This window comes from Aythya ferina, assembly GCF_964211825.1.
Source record: "Aythya ferina genome assembly, chromosome: 19".
Lineage (NCBI taxonomy): Eukaryota > Metazoa > Chordata > Aves > Anseriformes > Anatidae > Aythya > Aythya ferina.
The window spans coordinates 7684840-7701878 of record NC_140309.1 but is presented as its reverse complement, the minus strand read 5'-3'; the positions used below and the strand labels follow the sequence as shown (position 1 = coordinate 7701878).

At 47.2% G+C, this 17039-nt stretch overlaps 2 protein-coding genes across 2 annotated transcripts; one reads left to right on the top strand and one right to left on the bottom strand.

The window, feature by feature from the left end:
- The first annotated feature begins 8 nt into the window (after positions 1–8).
- SMYD4 (SET and MYND domain containing 4) lies at positions 9–6333 on the top strand. The gene is made up of 10 exons (XM_084493182.1): positions 9–201; positions 283–433; positions 1094–1183; positions 1595–2750; positions 3067–3249; positions 3548–3714; positions 4166–4298; positions 4737–4853; positions 5201–5324; positions 6014–6333. Exons 1-10 carry the CDS (start codon positions 71–73, stop codon positions 6162–6164), a joined length of 2403 nt encoding a protein of 800 aa, XP_084349308.1. The 5' UTR covers positions 9–70; the 3' UTR covers positions 6165–6333.
- A 361-nt stretch (positions 6334–6694) lies between these two features.
- On the bottom strand, positions 6695–15359 carry SERPINF1 (serpin family F member 1). The gene is made up of 8 exons (XM_084493191.1): positions 13800–15359; positions 11145–11230; positions 10540–10741; positions 10305–10460; positions 9304–9507; positions 8334–8476; positions 7488–7698; positions 6695–7107 (listed from the first exon to the last, which is right to left on the bottom strand). Exons 2-8 carry the CDS (start codon positions 11220–11222, stop codon positions 6848–6850), a joined length of 1254 nt encoding a protein of 417 aa, XP_084349317.1. The 5' UTR covers positions 11223–11230; positions 13800–15359; the 3' UTR covers positions 6695–6847.
- Positions 15360–17039: the final 1680 nt, after the last annotated feature.

The following is a 17039-nucleotide window of genomic DNA, read 5'->3' as shown; positions in this document are numbered from 1 at the left end:
GCGGAAGCGCTCCTGTGGTTCTCCACTGGGCGCCGCCATTAAGCGGCTGTGCCGGTGTCGGTGCCTCCCCATGGCATTGCCGGTGGAGGAATGGCGGCGCTGCGCCGCGCGGTACCGGGCCGCGCTGGGACCGGCGCTGAGGGGACGGCTGGAGGCGGCGCCGCTGGGCGAGGCGCTGCGGTTGGGCTGCGGCCTCCTCAGGTGAGCCCCGGGGCTGGAGGGACCGGGACAGGGCTGTGCCGTGCCGTACGGTGCTGAGCCCTCCCCGCGTTGTCCCGGCAGGCCGGGAGCGGAGGAGGCGGTGGCCCTGCAGCGGCTGTGCCGCAGGGCGAGCACCGGCAAGGAGCCGGCGGCCGCTCGCTGGTACCGGCAGGAGGGGAACCGGCGGTTCGGCCGCGGCTGCTACGGGGATGCTGCGCTGCTCTACTCGCAGGTACGGGGCTCGGGGGGTTCCCCCCCGGTGTTTGGGGTCCCCCCCCGGTATTTGGGGTCCCCTCACGTTCCGTCCCCCCCCAGTATTTGGGGTCCTGTCACGTCCCCATTGTCCTCCCCTCCGTATCTGGGGTCCCCTCACACCCCTCTCTGCCCCCCGGTATTTGGGGTCCCCTCGTGTCCCCGCTGTTCCCCCTCTGGTATTTGGGATCCCCTCACACCCCCCTCCACCCTCTGATACTTGGGGTCCCCTCACATTCTGTACACCCCCTGGTATCTGGGGTCCCCTCATGTCCCTGCTGTCCCCACCGCCCCTGGTGTTTGGGGTCCCCTCACATCCCATCCTTGCCCCCCCTGGTATTTGGGGTCCCCTCACATCCGTGCTCTGTCCCTCCCCACTATCTGGGGTCCTCTCATGTCCCCCCTGTGTCCCCCTCCCCTGTATTTGGGGTCCCCTCATGTTGTGTCCCCCCGGTATTTGGGGTCCCCTCACCCCGCTGTGTAGGGAATCTCCCCCTGGTGTTTGAAGGGTCCTCCCCCATCTTTGGGGGTTCGCCATGAGGTGGGATCCGGGTGAGGAGGGTCCTGCTGAGGGTGCCCCCTGTGAGGCACACCTCGTGGTGCCCCCCCGTGAGGCAGCACCCTCCGTTCTCCTCCCCAGGCCGCATCCCATGAGCTCCCCGGCAGCCCCGAGGTGTCCCTGTGCTTCGCCAACCGCTCTGCAGCCCTCTTCCACCTCGGCCACTTTGAGGTAAGAGGTTTTGGGGCGCCCCTGAGGGGTTCCTGAGCGTCCTGGAGCAGGTCTGTGTGTGCAGGGGGAAGCAGGGCAAAGAAGAGCCCAAGCAGCATCTGAGGCGTTGCCCTGCAATGCCTGCACGGGGGGCCTCAGGTGGCTGCTTCTGTAAAGGCCACGGTAACGACTGGTTGTTAAACAAGAGGCTGTGGATCAGGTGAGCTGCTGAAGCTGTACTCAAAGCTTCCATCATTACTTTCGTGCTTTCCTTCTTATGCTCTTAGGAGTCTTTATCTGGCCGCAGATTGGCTATGAACGGGAAATTTGCCGATTAAAAACTTGGTCTTATTAAAAAGCGATGAATCTTCCTTGGAGTAAAAGCACACGTGGTTTTCAAGTACGTTTAAAAGGCCTTATCTTGGTTTCTAGGTTTGCTTGGAAGATATTGCTAGGGCTCAGAGTCACGGCTATCCGGACAGACTGCTGCCCAAGGTCTTGCTGCGGAAAGTGGAATGCCTGCTGTGCTTGGGGAGGGTGCAGGATGCAGCAGACGCCCTCGCTGCAGTGGAGAATAAAATTGCTGTGGATGGGATTATGACTGGTCCTGAACACCAGACGCTGCTGAAAAAGTTAAATCAATTGAAGCTTAAAGTACATGAGAGAGAGAGCTGTCCAGAGCCTGCACGAGAAGCATGTGGTGATGCTCAAAGAGAGTCAGAGATCTGGGAAGAGAATGACAGTATTTCGGGTGCGTCCTCATCTTTGAGTTTGAAGTTCAATGCAGAGAAAGGACGTCACTTGGTGGCCTCACAGGACATCCTGCAGGGACAGAGCCTGTTGAAAGAGGAGGCCTTTGTAAGCGTGCTCTGTCCAGAAGAAGGGGAGAGCCGCCTGCTGCAGGACAGCAGTGAAATGGTGTGGGATGCTCAAGTCACTAATGCAGATCTTTATTGCCACCGCTGTCTGAAGCAGCTTTTAGCCTCTGTGCCTTGCCGGGGGTGCAGTTACGCGAAGTACTGCAGCCAAAACTGTGCAGATACGGCATGGGAGCAATACCACCGGACAGAGTGCTCCTTGGGAGGGCTGCTCCTCACGTTAGGGGTCTTCTGCCATGTTGCTTTAAGGACTGTTCTACTGGCAGGATTTTCAGAGGTTAGCAGGCTGGTGGAGCAGTCCCACGATGATGAAGATCTTCCTAACACCAAGGCAAGATGTAAACATCCCAGTGAGGCACCAGCTACAAGAACTGGAACCAGAGCTATCCCTGGTTGTAATGATAATGGCCAGTACCAGAGTTCTTACCGAGCTGTGTTCAACCTCTTGCCACATGCTGAGAAGCATAGCCCTGAACACAAGTTCCTCTGCATGCTGAGTGTAGTGGCTATATGCAGAAAACTGCAAGAAGCCGGTCTGGAGGCTGCTATTCTGAATCAAGAATCATCTGAAAAGGGTTCCGGACCTAAGGCATGTGAAAAAACATCTGATGAGCTGTCTCCAGAGCTGCAGATTATGGCAGAAGCAATGCTGAGGCATGTGTTGCAGCTGCAATGCAATGCACAAGCAATCACTGTAATGCAGGAGTTGGGTAAGAAAAACTTTTAAGCTCTTCCTTGTTATCCTTGTTCATCTGGTTCGTGTGAAGCAAAGAGTTGTAGAAAGCTCCTGTTGCAGATGGGAACGACTTGCTTAAAATTAACGTCCTGTCCCATGCCAGCCTGTTCTCTGGTGCATACATAGATGACATTTTGCTATTTTTTATTGTAACAATATACCAGAAATCTTTCTATTAAAGGAATCATTCTAGGGAAATAGTCTTTCTAGGGAAAAAGTTTCTACTGACCAATTTGTGATGGGTCACAGAGAATTCGTTCTTAACATACTTGTTTTCCCTCTTTCTTTAGGGTCTGGAGATGGTGCTATTGTAAATAGGAAACCTGTGCGCCTGGCAACAGCCTTCTTCCCTGTCCTCAGCCTTCTGAACCATTCGTGCAGCCCCAATATCAGTGTGTCATTTAGTGGGACAGCTGCCACTGTCAGGGCCTCACAGCCAATCTCAAGCGGCCAGGAGATTTTCCATTGCTATGGTAAGCGTTAACTCTGTCTCAAGACACAGACATCCTTTCACCTCTACGTGGCGTGCTGACTGATAGCTAATAATATCATCGTTCCCAGTATAATGTTGCCAGAGTCTTTGTTTATGTGTGAGCCGTTATCAAAGATATTAAACCAAGTGTTTATCTCCTGAGCTTGCTATCTCGCTTTCACAGTCTCCAGTTTTGTACTCCCCAAAAGGTGTTCGTTTAGTCTCCGTTTTAACAAAGATAGATTTTAAGCTAATGTACTTGTTCAGTGCTTTCTACCTTTACTATTATCTTTTTGCAGGGCCTCACCGATGTAGAATGAAGGTTGCTGAGAGACAACAGCTTCTCAGTCAGTATTTCTTTGAGTGCCGCTGTCAGGCGTGCCTTGAGGAGTTAGAGTCTGACAACAAGAGCGTGGTGTCCGTGAGAAACTCATTCTGCTGTCCTAGCTGCCAGGCTTCAATGCAGGTAGTTCCTCCATAATTACGATTGTTTAACATGATCAGGATGTGTAATGTTTGGGTCTCTGGGAAAGGCAGGATTTAAAGACCGTGTCCATGACCTCTGCTTTGAAACTAAAAGTCCCTGCAGAGTCAAGGCAATATCTCACTGTTCTGAGCAGCTTCCTTGCAAAGTTCTTGCCTGTCAATCTTCCAGCATTATAGGGAAAATACTGCCCTTAACAGGGAGTTAAAATCCCTTAGAACTTGTAGAAGGAACCTCATAATATCAGGGGGGAAATAATACTGGGTGGAGGCAGATATTTAGGAGAGAAAAAAGTTAACAGTAGTTTACAACTAAGTCACTTAGATCTTCAGCTACATTTAGCACCTCTGTAGTGTAACACAGAGATACAGATGTGGAAAGTAAGCTTTGAGTTGAACGTGAGCAGGAATGATCACAGGGATGATTTCCACAGGGAGAAGACGTGCTTTGTTGTTCAAATGAAGCTTGTGCGCGCTCAGTCAGCAGAGAGAGCCTGTCACGGCATTTACGAGACCTTCAGCGACAAATCAAGCAAGCATTAGAACTGCTAAGAGACAGCAAGGCTGGTAAGGCTCAGCTTTCTGCTTTAAGGTCAGCAGCTCACGAGTACACATCAGGAGGCATGGTTCTGGCCATGAGATGGCACTGTTGCTTACGTAGTTGAGGTCCTCTGGCACGAAGCCTGGTGTACCTGGGGACTTGAGCGTTAGGGTTTTTTATACTCCTGATCTGGGTGTTAATCTAAGTCACACGTTGTTCCATAGTGACTAAAAGAACTCGGGATAACTTTGGAGTTTGCATTCTCAGGCCTCACTTTCCTGGAGCGAGTCTGGCCAGCCCTGCATTGGAGTAAGCAGGGTTGCAGAGGAAGTAGATGTTGAATCTGAACCAAATCCAGCTCTAGTTGTGTAAGATGCTGAGATGAGAGTGGACTGGTTTCATTTCATGGACCATGGTAATCCGGAGACTGGCCAGCAAGATGAACTTTATATCCTGTTTTATAGATGAAGCTATCAAAATGCTCCTAAAGTGTCAGATGGATGCTAGAAACTTCTTGTCACCGGAGCATTTGCTGATGGGAGAGATGGAGGATCATCTGGCACAGGTCTATGCTACCCTTGGTATGGCATTGTCTTCTCACGCAAGATTGTCCTTAGTTTTCTGAACTTTGAATTTAACAAGACAAGCATTTTCCCTCACTAGTCTTTTTACTTTTCCCCTACTGCATTTCTCTAGTTTTGGAAGTAGAGCTCTCAGAAAGACTGCTTTAGCCGAAACTGTGTTCCCATCTGTCAGTGAACAGTGTGATCTCACTTTCTTCTGTTTTCCTTGTCCTGGTTCAGAGGACAGCAACCTCTCAAGATTGCTGTGTACATAGTTCATCATGCTTTGCATAATTCTGTCAAACTCTGGATGACTGTGACTCTAAACAGTATTTATTCATGGTGATTTTTTTTTTTTCTGTCAGGAAAGTGGCAGGAAGCAGCCAGACACCTGGAGAGGAGCATTCAGATTGTGGAAACGCATCACGGGCCATCAAGTGTAGAAATGGGTCATGAACTCTTCAAACTGGCACAAATTCTCTTCAATGGGTAAAGTTGCTTTCATTCTCCCTCCCTTCCCTGCACAACTCCTCTGTGTCTGACACATGGCAGGCAGTCCTTGGCACCTTGCAGGACCCTAGGCATGGGTACAAGAGTTGTACACTACTCAAGTGCAAGTTCGTTAATCCTAATAGGGTTTGCTTGTCCTTTTTGCCTCTCTTTGGACCCATTTCTTTGCTTTGTGCCTGCTTATTCTTTTCTATGCCCTGGCTCCATTTCTCCCCATCCTATTGTTTTATTCCAATAAGTAGTCACCCTTGATGTTTACACGGTAGTAAAATGTTGCTGACATCTTTCTAAACAAGGAAATAAAATCTTGCTCTGTTTTGGCCCTCTTCTGACAAGCAAGTCCCCAGACTACTGCATGTCTTTTAACAATGCCTCCCTTTAACTGTCTGAATTTTAGCGGGAGCTGCAGTGAGGAAGCAGTGCATACATATACTCAGAGATAATGTTTTAGTTTTTTTCCATCCCCTTTCATTTATCTTTTTTTAACCCATCCTCCCTCTGCAGCTGAAGTGCATGCTATTTGCCTGGTGTTGAAAGGCAGTGGAGGGTAGAATCTATACCCGTGAACAGGCTTAGGTTTTTTGGGCGAAGGGTTGAAGGTTGTGCAAGTCAAGGGAGCTGAGTTAAGTTGCTTTATATGCTCTCTTCTTACTCACTTCCTTTTTCAGATTTGCAGTTTCGGAAGCTCTGAGCACAATTCAAAGAGCAGAGAAGATTTTGACAGTGCACTGTGGTCCTCAGAGCACTCAGATCCGGGAACTACAAGAGATGAAGACCTGTCTTTTAGAGCTTCCCAGAAGCATTCTTCAGAGGACTTAATTTCCCTATCAAAGGAAGCTGCAATGTGATCTTTCATCAAAGCTAAGTTTTGTGTGGTAAGGCAGTCATGTAGTACAAGCTGGAAAATTGTGCGTAACAACAACTTGAGTGAAATCTGAAATGCTCTTTAGTGAGACTGTTGTAAATAAAATAACCGGTTCTAACCTGAGGGGTCTGCGTGTGCTATGGTGGAAATAGATGCTGTTGTAGAGTTTCTGCATGTGGGTTGGAAGCAAATGCTTGAGATGCTTATAAGTGTGTTTCTAGAGATGTGAGTCTCCCACATGTGGTACTCTGCTGGTCATGAACGCGCAGTCATCCAGACCACGTTGCCTTTTACTTCTAATACAATTGACATGCTTTCTTGTCAGCGTGACAAGTAAATGAAAATGGGATAGGGGAAAATCCAGTACATACTATACTGATGTTTGCATATAAGACAGTACTGCACTGGGGCTCAGTCTAGGGAAAATGGGAATGTGAAAACATATGATGTAGACAGGAGAGTCCTTCAAGGAAGAGTACTGGGGTTGTGGAGATTAATAGCAAAAGCTCTTTTATTGCAGCATAAAGGCATAAAATTTGCAAGTTGTGTCTTTGTGCAGCAGAGCAGGGAGCGAGTATCCCTCCCAATACCACCCTTTCCATTTGAGCCCTACCATTGCAAATTACTGTGAATGGATCTAAACACTCCTGGGGTCCAGGATCTTTCCAATGAAGAGGAGGGTTCCAGTGGTATCATCCCGCAGCACAAGAAGGAAAGGTCTGTCCACGTGATATTCTATGGGGAAGGTCAGACGAGCAGCATTCACCCCAGGATTTGGTGTGGATTTTTCCCCATCTTCGCTAAGCTCCAGAATTGCCTTGTGTTGCACATGAGACAGCTTAATGGGTTTGGCAGAGATCTTGGTAAAATCAGGTGATGTGAAAAGTGATTGGAGCCCTGGAGGAAAAGAAAGAAAATTCCATTAATTAAAGGCATAGATGTCAGGTGGAGGAGGGGTGCTGCTACTGCTGTGATCCAGGAGGGCATCACATAGCTGTTCAGGCAGAGTTTAATGGGGGCAACAGGGAGAAGAAGTTTAGATCTGCTTGTACTGTGCTCCTCTGCATCTCAGGAACAGTGTATGAGCTTGATGGAAAGATATGATTAAAAAGTTGAGGAGTCCTGGACCGAGGTGGTTTAGCTGATGGCGAAATCTGTGCAGACTGAGAGCAGGGCCAAGCTAACAACCCACCAGCATCATATTTTCTGTGAGCAGGAAGCAACTTGCCTCCTGCTTTCAGACCTGGCAGTCTATAGAGGGAGTGTGATGTACGTACTTGTCTCCTTCAGAGTGCTGTCAAGTGCCTCTTCGTAGTTCAGCTTTAGTTTGGGCAAGCTTAGCACCGCGTGGACTGTCTTCAGCTCCTTGTCTACGTCGTGGACAAACTCTGAAGTGAGGCTTTCCTCAATCAGAGTCATATTCTGGGTCACCTTCGTAGGCAGGAAGAACATGGCGCTGACTCCTTCTGTCAGTGGCAGCTGGGCAATCTGGAAGGCCAGTTACAAATAAGAAAATACAAATAAAACCTTTCTCCATACCCACAGGAGAAAGTTTTGCCCTCCCTGTACCAGTCCCAGACCTGAACCCTTGACTGCCTGGTCAGCCTTTCCAGTTAACATTTTGTCTCCTTATCTGGTTGCTTTTATTGTACATGATGCTCCCTGACCTTCCTTGTGCCCAGGCTTTCATCAACCCTCTGCTTCCCCCTTTCAGCTAGTAGATGGCAGGAGTTCTTTTTCACTTGTTGAGTTCTGTAGTGAACTACAGTACTGCTTTGGGGGATTCCCAGCTGGGACACCTTCTTTGAGCTCTTTCTACAGTGAGAGATTTGTTGAAAGAAGTAGAGATTGAAAAGCTCTGTGTTCTGCCCCTCTCACCCAACTTTAAGTAGAGCAATACAGGCTAGTAGGATCTGCACATTATTTAAGCTCGGGACTGCTTGTGTCACGACCAATGTAAAAGAAAAATATTCCAAAGATAAGCATGCTGCCTTTCAAAACAGGGATTGCAGAACTAGCCTGATGGGTGGAGCGAGGCTGTCTTCTGGAATAGGTTAACAGGTAAGTGTAGCTGAGCCTGTTCCTCAGTAGGTTTAGGTCTTGTGCAATATTTGCTGTCTGACCTTGCAGTTGAGCTCTGAGTCAAAACCATATCGCAGTATGGCCTTGGGGTCTGACATCATGGACACCTTCACAGTTCTGTCCTCATCCAGATGGAAGTCCTTCAGAGTGGTCCTCTTGGTGTCAAACTTGGTTGCCCAAGTCCCTATTTTTTCCAAAGATAAAAGGGAAGATTTTCTGGAATAATAGCATATGAAACTGGGCTTGTGTCTGTGGCTGAGTAATCTTGTGCTTTATATATGCAGTATTTTTGCTTTAAAAGTTGAGACATAAAGGAGTGGTAGTAGAGATGGAAATAGACTGATAGGACCTATTGATTTACTGCCACTTTTAGGCCCCTCCTTTTCATCTCAGAATTGGCTAAATGAGAAATTAAAAAAAAAAAATAAAATAAATCAAGCCAGCTCATGGGTGGAGTAACTGTTGGGAAGCTGATGTCCACTTATGCAATTACAAAACTATTTTAAAGGGTAACAATTGTGTCTGTGCACATAAAGCACTTCTCTTCCCACCTTTGTTTTGCTCCTTGTCTCTAAGCGATAATTCTCCAGGACACTGGATTCTGTAGGTGCTGGCTTGGAGCATGCTCTAGAACAGCTTTCCAGCATCTCCCTCCATGCCCTCTACAGTGGTACTAAGGCTCAGTGCAGTTTTTAACCTCTGCCTTCTCTAAATGTTAATATTTTGTCTCTGCTATTGAGTTTTACTACCTTACACTTTCTCCTCTGCTCCGTTATTGCAAACAGGTCAAGATTCAGCTTCCCAGAAGCAATAATTCCTCCCTTGAGGACTACTTCTGTTTAGGTAGCATGCTTTTTTTTTTTTCTGGTTTATTAAACACGTGCTCAAACGCTCTCTTATATTCATCCCTGGCAGTCTGTTTGTGCTATTGGCAGTGAGATCATTCCCTCACATCTCTTCTAACATGTACTTAATAGTCCTTCTCTGTAACAGACTATGCAGCGTTCTTACCCTTGAAGTAAGCAGCCCCAGCAAGGAGAATGCTGACATCTGTGGGCATGTCCTTCATAAACCGCAGGATCCTCCCCTTTGTCTGCTGCCGTACCCAGTTGTTGATTTCTTGAAGGTCTAATTGGGCATTGCCACTTAATGCCCTCAGACGCATTTTGTAGGACTTCTCGAGTTGGCTGTGAAAAGCAGACTTCACCCTCAGTCCTGGGGAACAAAAAGATCGATATTGCAGTTAGCTCCCTTATCAAAACAATTTCAAGGCTGCAAACTGCAATCCAAAGCCCAGCAGCAGTTCTCTCATAAAACAGATCTGTGGCTGCGTGTATCCTGAAACCTGCTTTGAAAAAGAATGAGCGGAGGAAACTGATCCAATCCCGTAGCCAACCATGCTAGGGTATGGAATAACTCTCTCTGAGAAGTAAAGATGAGAGATAACAAAAGAAGGCTTGGACACAGCTATTCCTACATCAATCAGTCTGTCTTTTTTTTTTTCTCCAGCTTTTTCTATATGAGCGTAGCTTACTCAGCCTATTGGATTCTGGGGACTAGCATGTTCCAAAGGATAGCTCTTAGCTTTCTCAGCAGATGTTCGCTGCATGCTGAAAGCAGATATCTCAAATATTTCTGCAATGAATTAAACAAAGAAAACTGGCTGAATGCTGTCACAAATAGGAAAATGTGATTTGTGGTTCTTGGTAGTTAGCAGCATCTGCCAGGAAACCTAGAGTGAAGGCAAAATCCTCACAGCAAGTTTCTTCTAGGTCTTGTGCATGCTAGTTGCTCTCTCACCACTACCTTTTGGTGCATGTCTGGTCTTTTCATTTACTTATACATACACAAACATTCCAGGCTTTATCTGGAGCAGGAATGTGTTCCACACTGTTGTGGCTTCTCAGTATGTGAGAGCCAAGGCTGTTATGGTGGTGCTATCTGTTCAGTGTTTTCTACCTGCTGCTAGTTTATATAGGTAAATTTTGATAGAGGCAAAGAAGGACTTGTACTTTTCTCCAAGATGATACGGGAGGCACTTTTCAGGCTCTTCTCTGGTCCAGTCACACTGGCCAGGAGGTCCTTGTAGGTGCTGTGGACCTCAGCTTTGTTAAGTAGATCGTAGAAGAGAGCACGAGAAATCACATCTTCTGTTCGTTCTCCAGCCCCTGCCAACAACAAGGACAACAGCATGAAGGAAGGCCCGGCAAGTCAAACAGCACGTGAAAAAAGGGGGCAGGAACTCACCGAGTGAGAGACCAGAGAGTGCCGTAGCCAGGCTGAACGGAGACAGTAGCACATTGGCAGTGGCTGTCCGGCTAGATTGCTGACGGTACAGGTCATAGCCAAAGTTGGAGACTGCAGCTGCCAGCTTGTTTACAGGGCTTTTATAGAATGGATCTTCCTCCTCGACCTCGCCAGCATTAGCTCCATCAGTGGTGGCAGAGTTCTAGCAAGCACAGGGAGCACTTTGTTTAGACTTGCACTTTACAAGGGCAGGTGTAATCGTAAGCATTTCAAAGGCAGGCAGTCTGCAGACACTCTCCTGTGATCTGCAGAAGCATCGGCTTAATCTTCCTGATAGCGTGTAGGAATAGTGATTTCACTTTAACGTGTCCCAATAAAACTGAAGGCAGTGCTCAGGTTGGAATCCCCTGGATCTGCCTCGCATCAGGAGATGACTGCAACTGCTTTGGTTTTATCTACGTAAAGCAGGAGTTAGTCTCATTATGTTGCTAAATAAAAGCCTAGTAACTTAGGAGGGTAGCATTTAATCCTTTTGTAAGACTTTCTAAAATTAAATTACCTGCTCCAAGTATGGCTCTCACTCTCTGCTGTTGTCTTCTACTTACCTGCCCAGTAGCCGAGTTCTGGGATCTGCTTGGGACAGTTAAAAGACCCAGGAAAAGGAGAACCACTGGAATCTGCATGCCTGAACCTACAGAGTAAGAACATGATGGTTTGAGCAACTGAGAAAAATACATCTCTGCTGCTGCTGGTTGCTGTACCTGGTTGTGACAGGCACTGCAGTGACATGCTGCTGCTTGTTCTTCTTGATTGTGAAGCACACACCTGATTTTAGCTGGGTTTTCTTCTTCTCTAGCTCGATCTAAGTATTCAGCCAGCCTGGCTCCAGTGACTTCAAAATTGGGCAAACACACATGCCTGGGTGTGTCTGAACACAAAAGCAGATGTGTGTGGCCCAAACCACACTGGTGCTGGCAGCTACTGAGTGCCATGGTCAAGGAAGGCACTAAATCATATCTTCTGAGTTTTAGACTAAAAATTCAATACATCAGCGTTTATAAAAGGTAGCAAATTCACATTGTTGAATGGGGCAGAAGAGAATTGTCTGTCTGCTGCTCTGGTAAACAAGTTTTCTGCCTCAGGCACTAATTTACCATGTTTCTTGTGTCTGCATGTACTTGGAAGGCTATACTGAATCCTTTGCTTCTTATTTGCAGTTTGATAACAGACCAATAGAAGATCTTTCTTAGAAGACAGAGAGGAAAAGGGCTGGGAGTAAACACCTAATGCTGGGCTAGATCTAGAGACGGAGCTTGGCTTATTCCATATTTTTAATAGAGGTGGGAGAAAAGTACCAAACTTTCCAAAGCCGATAAGCTTCCTTCTGTGGAACCCGAGTTTAATCACTCCAGCTTTGGCATATGTGGCCCTTCCAGACAGATCTGTCTGGTCCAGATCTGTCTGGTCCAAAGGGCAGTGTGTAACCCAGGCTTTCACTGCGGGTAAACCAGAGCTACTGCAGAAGTGTCATGCCCCTGAGTACAGACGCCACTGTGGCTGGTCTGAGGCAATGTTTATATAGATTCCCAGAAATTAAAGGAAGAGGGTTGTATTTAACTAACCCCTGTGATCCAAGCATCCAGCGAAGTAAGAGAAATAACATGTGTTTCGGATTAAGTGCAGCTCTAAAGGAAACATGCCTGCTGGTAGAAATACAACTTAAAGCCACGTGGCTACGATAGCCAGAGTTCAGGACCCAGTCTGCTCTGGCAGAGGTTTTCCTTCAGTGAAAGACAGCTCACCGTTTCCCTTTCCTCCCCAAGCCCTTTTCTTCTAGAGGTACTTCTGTCTTGGAGAGAATGGTGTCACGGTGGAGGTTTGAAGTCCTCATGTATGTTTAGGCAGCATAACATACAAGTGGTACCTCTTTTCCCTGTGCACTCGCATCCTGTGACCTCCTGCTATCCCAGTTGCTGAGTAGATGAGATATTCTGGGGCAGGAAATGCTCATCAAGAGGACTTACTGCACTGCAACAAACCACGTTTGGTGGTATGACAGTGGATATGATGCTGGGATGGCTTGTAGCACTGCAGAGCTTTAAAATGAATAGGCACCATGCTGAAAAAGATGACAAGCCCTGCGTGCATCTAAGCAAAGCTAGGACATGGCTAGGGCTTTATGAGGACGCCTGCACCAAGCAAGCAGTGTTCACGCATGCTGAGCAGAAGAGGTTTGGCCCAGTCTACTTTGGAGATGGTTTTCCATGGAGCGTAACCTTTTCTCTGAAAAAAAAAGAGGTTCAGCACAATCCCTGCTTCCAACTATACTGAGCTCCTGGGAGTATAGGAGCGGAGATTGGTTTTGCAGATTTATATTGTTTTTGCCAGTACTGTCACCAGCTTCATATTTCTCGAACTTTGCCAAAAAGCAATTTCCATTTTAGAAAGACAAAGCCTTTTGCATTTGAATTGGCCTGAACATCTGGATTCTATTTGCGTGGCCTTTAGTCCGCAGCCAAAAATGCAGAGAGGGAAGAACTTGGTTGGAGAAAAGGTGTTGGATGTTTTCAGGCATGCTATTAAAATCTGTAGCTGCCTTTTAAAAAGAAGAGAAGGAGCAACAGCATGCAGCGTGTGATGTTACAGTCGGGAAGATGCAGGAAGAAACTTGAGAAATGAGCAGAGGAGGAACTCTGTGCCTTGGAGCTGTCTGTTTGTGAAGGCCTGCAGGTGCAAAGTGAAACGTTTTGCTTTCCATCTATAGTGGTACAAGTCTCAGATCGTTTATGAATGCTTCTGATTTTAGGGCTCCTACGAAACAGCACCCACGAGCTCAGACCTCTCTGTGATTGCTCCGTCCCACAGCACCACTTCTGAGGCATCCTGCGACCACCAGCCCTCGAGGAGTTGCCTATCGCCAAAATTGCTACCATTGCAAAGAAAAAGCCTCTTCCCAGCTGCAACACAGGTACCAGAAGGGCAGAAAAGGGGAAAAAATTCCCCTGTCACCAAGCACACATCAACCCCGGTGGCAAAGAGGTGCCCTGCGATGCTGCTGGCTGCCAACCCTCGCTGCCATCGCTCACCTACCTGGCGGGCGTCGCTGCGCCTTTTCACACCTGCAGCAGCACCGTTTATTTTCCATTCCCCAGCTCCCCAAGAGCTCCCCAGCATCACCCCTGCACCCTTCACACCCCTGGCACTCCCTGGCCGCTGGCAGCCGACACTGGGCAGCGCCAGCAGCCCGAGCTGCCCCTTACCTCAGGCTCCTCTCGGCCGCCGCTGCAGCAGCTTCCCAGCGGGTGCGAGCCGGGGCCAGTGTGAGCTCAACGCAGCCACATCTGCTTTTTGCTGCCTCCCCAGCCCAGCCTTCGGCTGGCTTCAGGTTACAGCTTCCCAGGGCGCTCTTAAAGTGCTCTGCTCCCATTTTCTCTTGCTGTGATCCTCTGGCTGGGCTGTGCGCGCTTGTGAACCCTCGCCTCCAAAGCAAATGTGCGTTCCGTGATAAGGGCAGTCCAGCGGTTAAAACAGGACCCAGCCAAACGTTCAGCCTTGTTCTTCCCTGCCGCGTTTGAGCAAGCCTTTTATCCCCTCAGTTCTGCCCCATGTCACATGAGAGACTTTCTCCCATCTCGGAGGTACCGTTACTGCAGCGGTGTTTGAAGATTTAATGGAGAGGCTGCTAAAGTGGAAGCAGGATCCAGTTTAAAGCAGTTAAGGGGAAGATATTCAGAAGTGGTTCTATCCATTGATAGTTACTAGTTAACAAGCTACTAACATAAGCGGCTGGAAGGTTTTTTTTTTGCCAAAAAAAGGAAAAAAAGAATGAAGAGAATGTTGTTGGACCTTATAGAACAATAAGTGGTCTGGAGAAGGGAAGGGGCAGAGGGTAATTGTTATTTTTCATAGTAGAAGAGTCATGGGGAACACTCATCAGTATCCACGTATCTGCCTATTTAAAACACCAGTGCGTTTTCCAGAAGTATTAAGTTGTAAAACTTACAGTAACTAGATATTGCAGAAGATGGAAGACATGGATTAAAAAAAAATAATAATAGTGGAAGACAGGTCCACTGAATGCTGACGGCGGTCAGATGTAATATCGAACTGAGCAGCTGAGAGATGCAATGAGAGAGCAGTTGTTTTTCTCTGTCCCTACTTACACGTTCTTAGTGGTTTTCTGATTTTTTTTTCCCCCAGTCATTTGTTACTGGGAGAGACAGAATACTGGGCTGAACTGACACGTAGCTGGCCCGAGCCACTCCAGCTGTTTGTCTACTTGGAAATGCTGGAAGTAAACTGTGGCCAATAATATCAGTGCCCACAGTTTAGGTTTTTGCTGAGACATCTTTTGGGGCTGCCAGCCTTGCTGCAAAAAGGTAATGAGGAATTACTCATGCCTGCTTGCACTGGACTTATACAATCCCTCAGATAATAGGAAAGGACAGTTTTGGAGAAGCATTGGCAGCTGTTTCTGCTTGCAGAAAAAGCAAATCAGGGAGCATTGCTTTGTGATTAGTCGGTGCTTCAAAGGTAACCCTATAACACGAAGAGCAACAGCTCTGCTCTCAGCTGTTTCTCAGCTTGTTCTGTGAGAAGTCATCTGCAGGAAGATGTTTGTACTTAATAGTCTTCCACCATCCCCTCAAAAATGAGGGTGTTAGCTGGGGAGACCTGATGGTTTTTGTTTCATTTGGTAACTTTTTTCGTACAAATATGATATTAAAATGCCCTTTATGGAAGGACTCCTAGAGAAGTTTTTTATATCTTATCTGTATTGTGAAATGAAAGCTCATCTGTTTAAATAAAGGCTTGGGTTTAAACCGTTTAAATTGGAGCGGCAGTTGTACAGAATGTTATTATAGGCTAAATCAAGCTTTATTCCTGCAGGTAGAGCATATCCCTGAAATGGTGTATAATACTCATCCGAATAGATGCAAGGGATTAAATCAGTTCTGTGAAATCAATGGAAATATTTTCCTGTTGATTTGTTTGGAGTTCAAGACAGTATGTTCTCCAAGCAGTGCTGTGGAAGTAAGTTCTGATGACGTTCACATGAATTTGCTTTAGTAAGGGGAAAAAAAAATACATCTCGTATTAAAGTTATTCAGACTTATTTGATATTCTCAGCCAGCGGTGCGGATGAGTTATAGAGCAGACGCCCAGTGCTAGTCGTGTCTCTTCAGAACAGAGCTCAGTCAAAATGAAAGCTTAGCAAAGCGAAGTGGAAGTTCCTGAGCGGAGACATTAATATTACTTTGCATTTTACAAGCTGCCTCTTTTGCAGAGTCAGTGGAGTGAAAAGAATCTTAAGGTAGGTGTAACTGTTCATTTGTTCGGCAAAGCACAGCCATGGAGTGCTGCTGTACTGACAAATAAGGTGAAATTAAGAGTTTGACAAGAATACTTTGGAGGAGGAGGGATGGCAGAAAGAAGGAAAATAGGGAATAAGAACTAATGCTGTTCAGGAATCTGAGAATAGGGGGAAAAAACTTTATAGAAGAGGGGGAAGTGGAGGGCAGAGGCGTGAAAAGGAAGACTTGTGCTTCAAATTTTGCACAGGTTGCAGTGCAACAGAGTGGAATTTAGGGAGGTTAGTGCTGAGGTTGTGTTATCCAAAGCAAGACTTACCTGAGGCATGGGATGGTATTTCTGAACGTTAGGAATGAATCCGTATAAGTAAGTGAGCTAAAATGTTCCTGTGGGCTAGAGCTATGCCCATATAGTAGGGATGGATTCTTGTGGGTTTACTTGTTAGAATTATACGGCCCCATAATTACACCCTCTTTTTGAAGGGTGCGTGTCACTGCATTGGTTACAGGGGTAGGCATTATCTTTAGCCATTTTTCCCCTTTTAGACGACTAGAAATGTGTAATTGCAGGTTTGAGCCAGTACTTTTTATTCCCCAAAGTCTCCCGCGTCCCTGAAATTCATGGTTAGTGAGTCAGTCCTTCTCTTATTCCAGCAGATGGTGCAGACTATTCAGGGACGGAGGCTCCCAGAAGCATTCTGCGCCTTCCTTTGAGGGAAGGCAGACTTCCCGAGTTAGGAAAACAGTGCCAGAAGGATGGCCCTCATGCTCTGTAACTGCTATTTCACAAAAACAGAGCACCATACTTTCTACCCAGAAGCTGAGGGAGTTCAGAAGCGGAATCTGCTACGGCCAGCCGTGGTTTTATACAGAAATAGCTGCAGCATGGCAGGCAACGGTGAGTTAGTCTGACCTTTTTACGTAGCAGGGGATGGATTGCTGGGGTGGAGGGTTCCCAAGGATCCCTAATGATAGCAGTGCACATCTGGAGTAAGCTACATCTGAAAAAGGAGCTAGGGAGTTGTGCCCATCTCAGACACTAGTGAAGCTGTGACAAGACATTGCCTTTTGCAACAACGGGGTGAAAGCACTGACATTCAGCTACAGGCATCACAGTCTGCCCCTTCTTTCCCTGGAAACCTTTGCAGACATTCATAGGATTGTGCTGTGGAGCCACAAGTATTCCAG

Coding starts and splice junctions, on each gene's coding strand:
- SMYD4 (XM_084493182.1), top strand. CDS start 71: ATGGCATTGCCGGTGGAGGAATGGCGGCGCTGCGCCGCGCGGTACCGG. Junction 202..282: donor TTGGGCTGCGGCCTCCTCAG/GTGAGCCCCGGG, acceptor TTGTCCCGGCAG/GCCGGGAGCGGAGGAGGCGG. Junction 5,325..6,013: donor GCACAAATTCTCTTCAATGG/GTAAAGTTGCTT, acceptor TTCCTTTTTCAG/ATTTGCAGTTTCGGAAGCTC.
- SERPINF1 (XM_084493191.1), bottom strand. CDS start 11,222: ATGCAGATTCCAGTGGTTCTCCTTTTCCTGGGTCTTTTAACTGTCCCA. Junction 9,508..10,304: donor CCGTATCATCTTGGAGAAAA/GTACAAGTCCTT, acceptor TTTGTTCCCCAG/GACTGAGGGTGAAGTCTGCT. Junction 8,477..9,303: donor TGGGGCTGCTTACTTCAAGG/GTAAGAACGCTG, acceptor TGGAAAAAATAG/GGACTTGGGCAACCAAGTTT.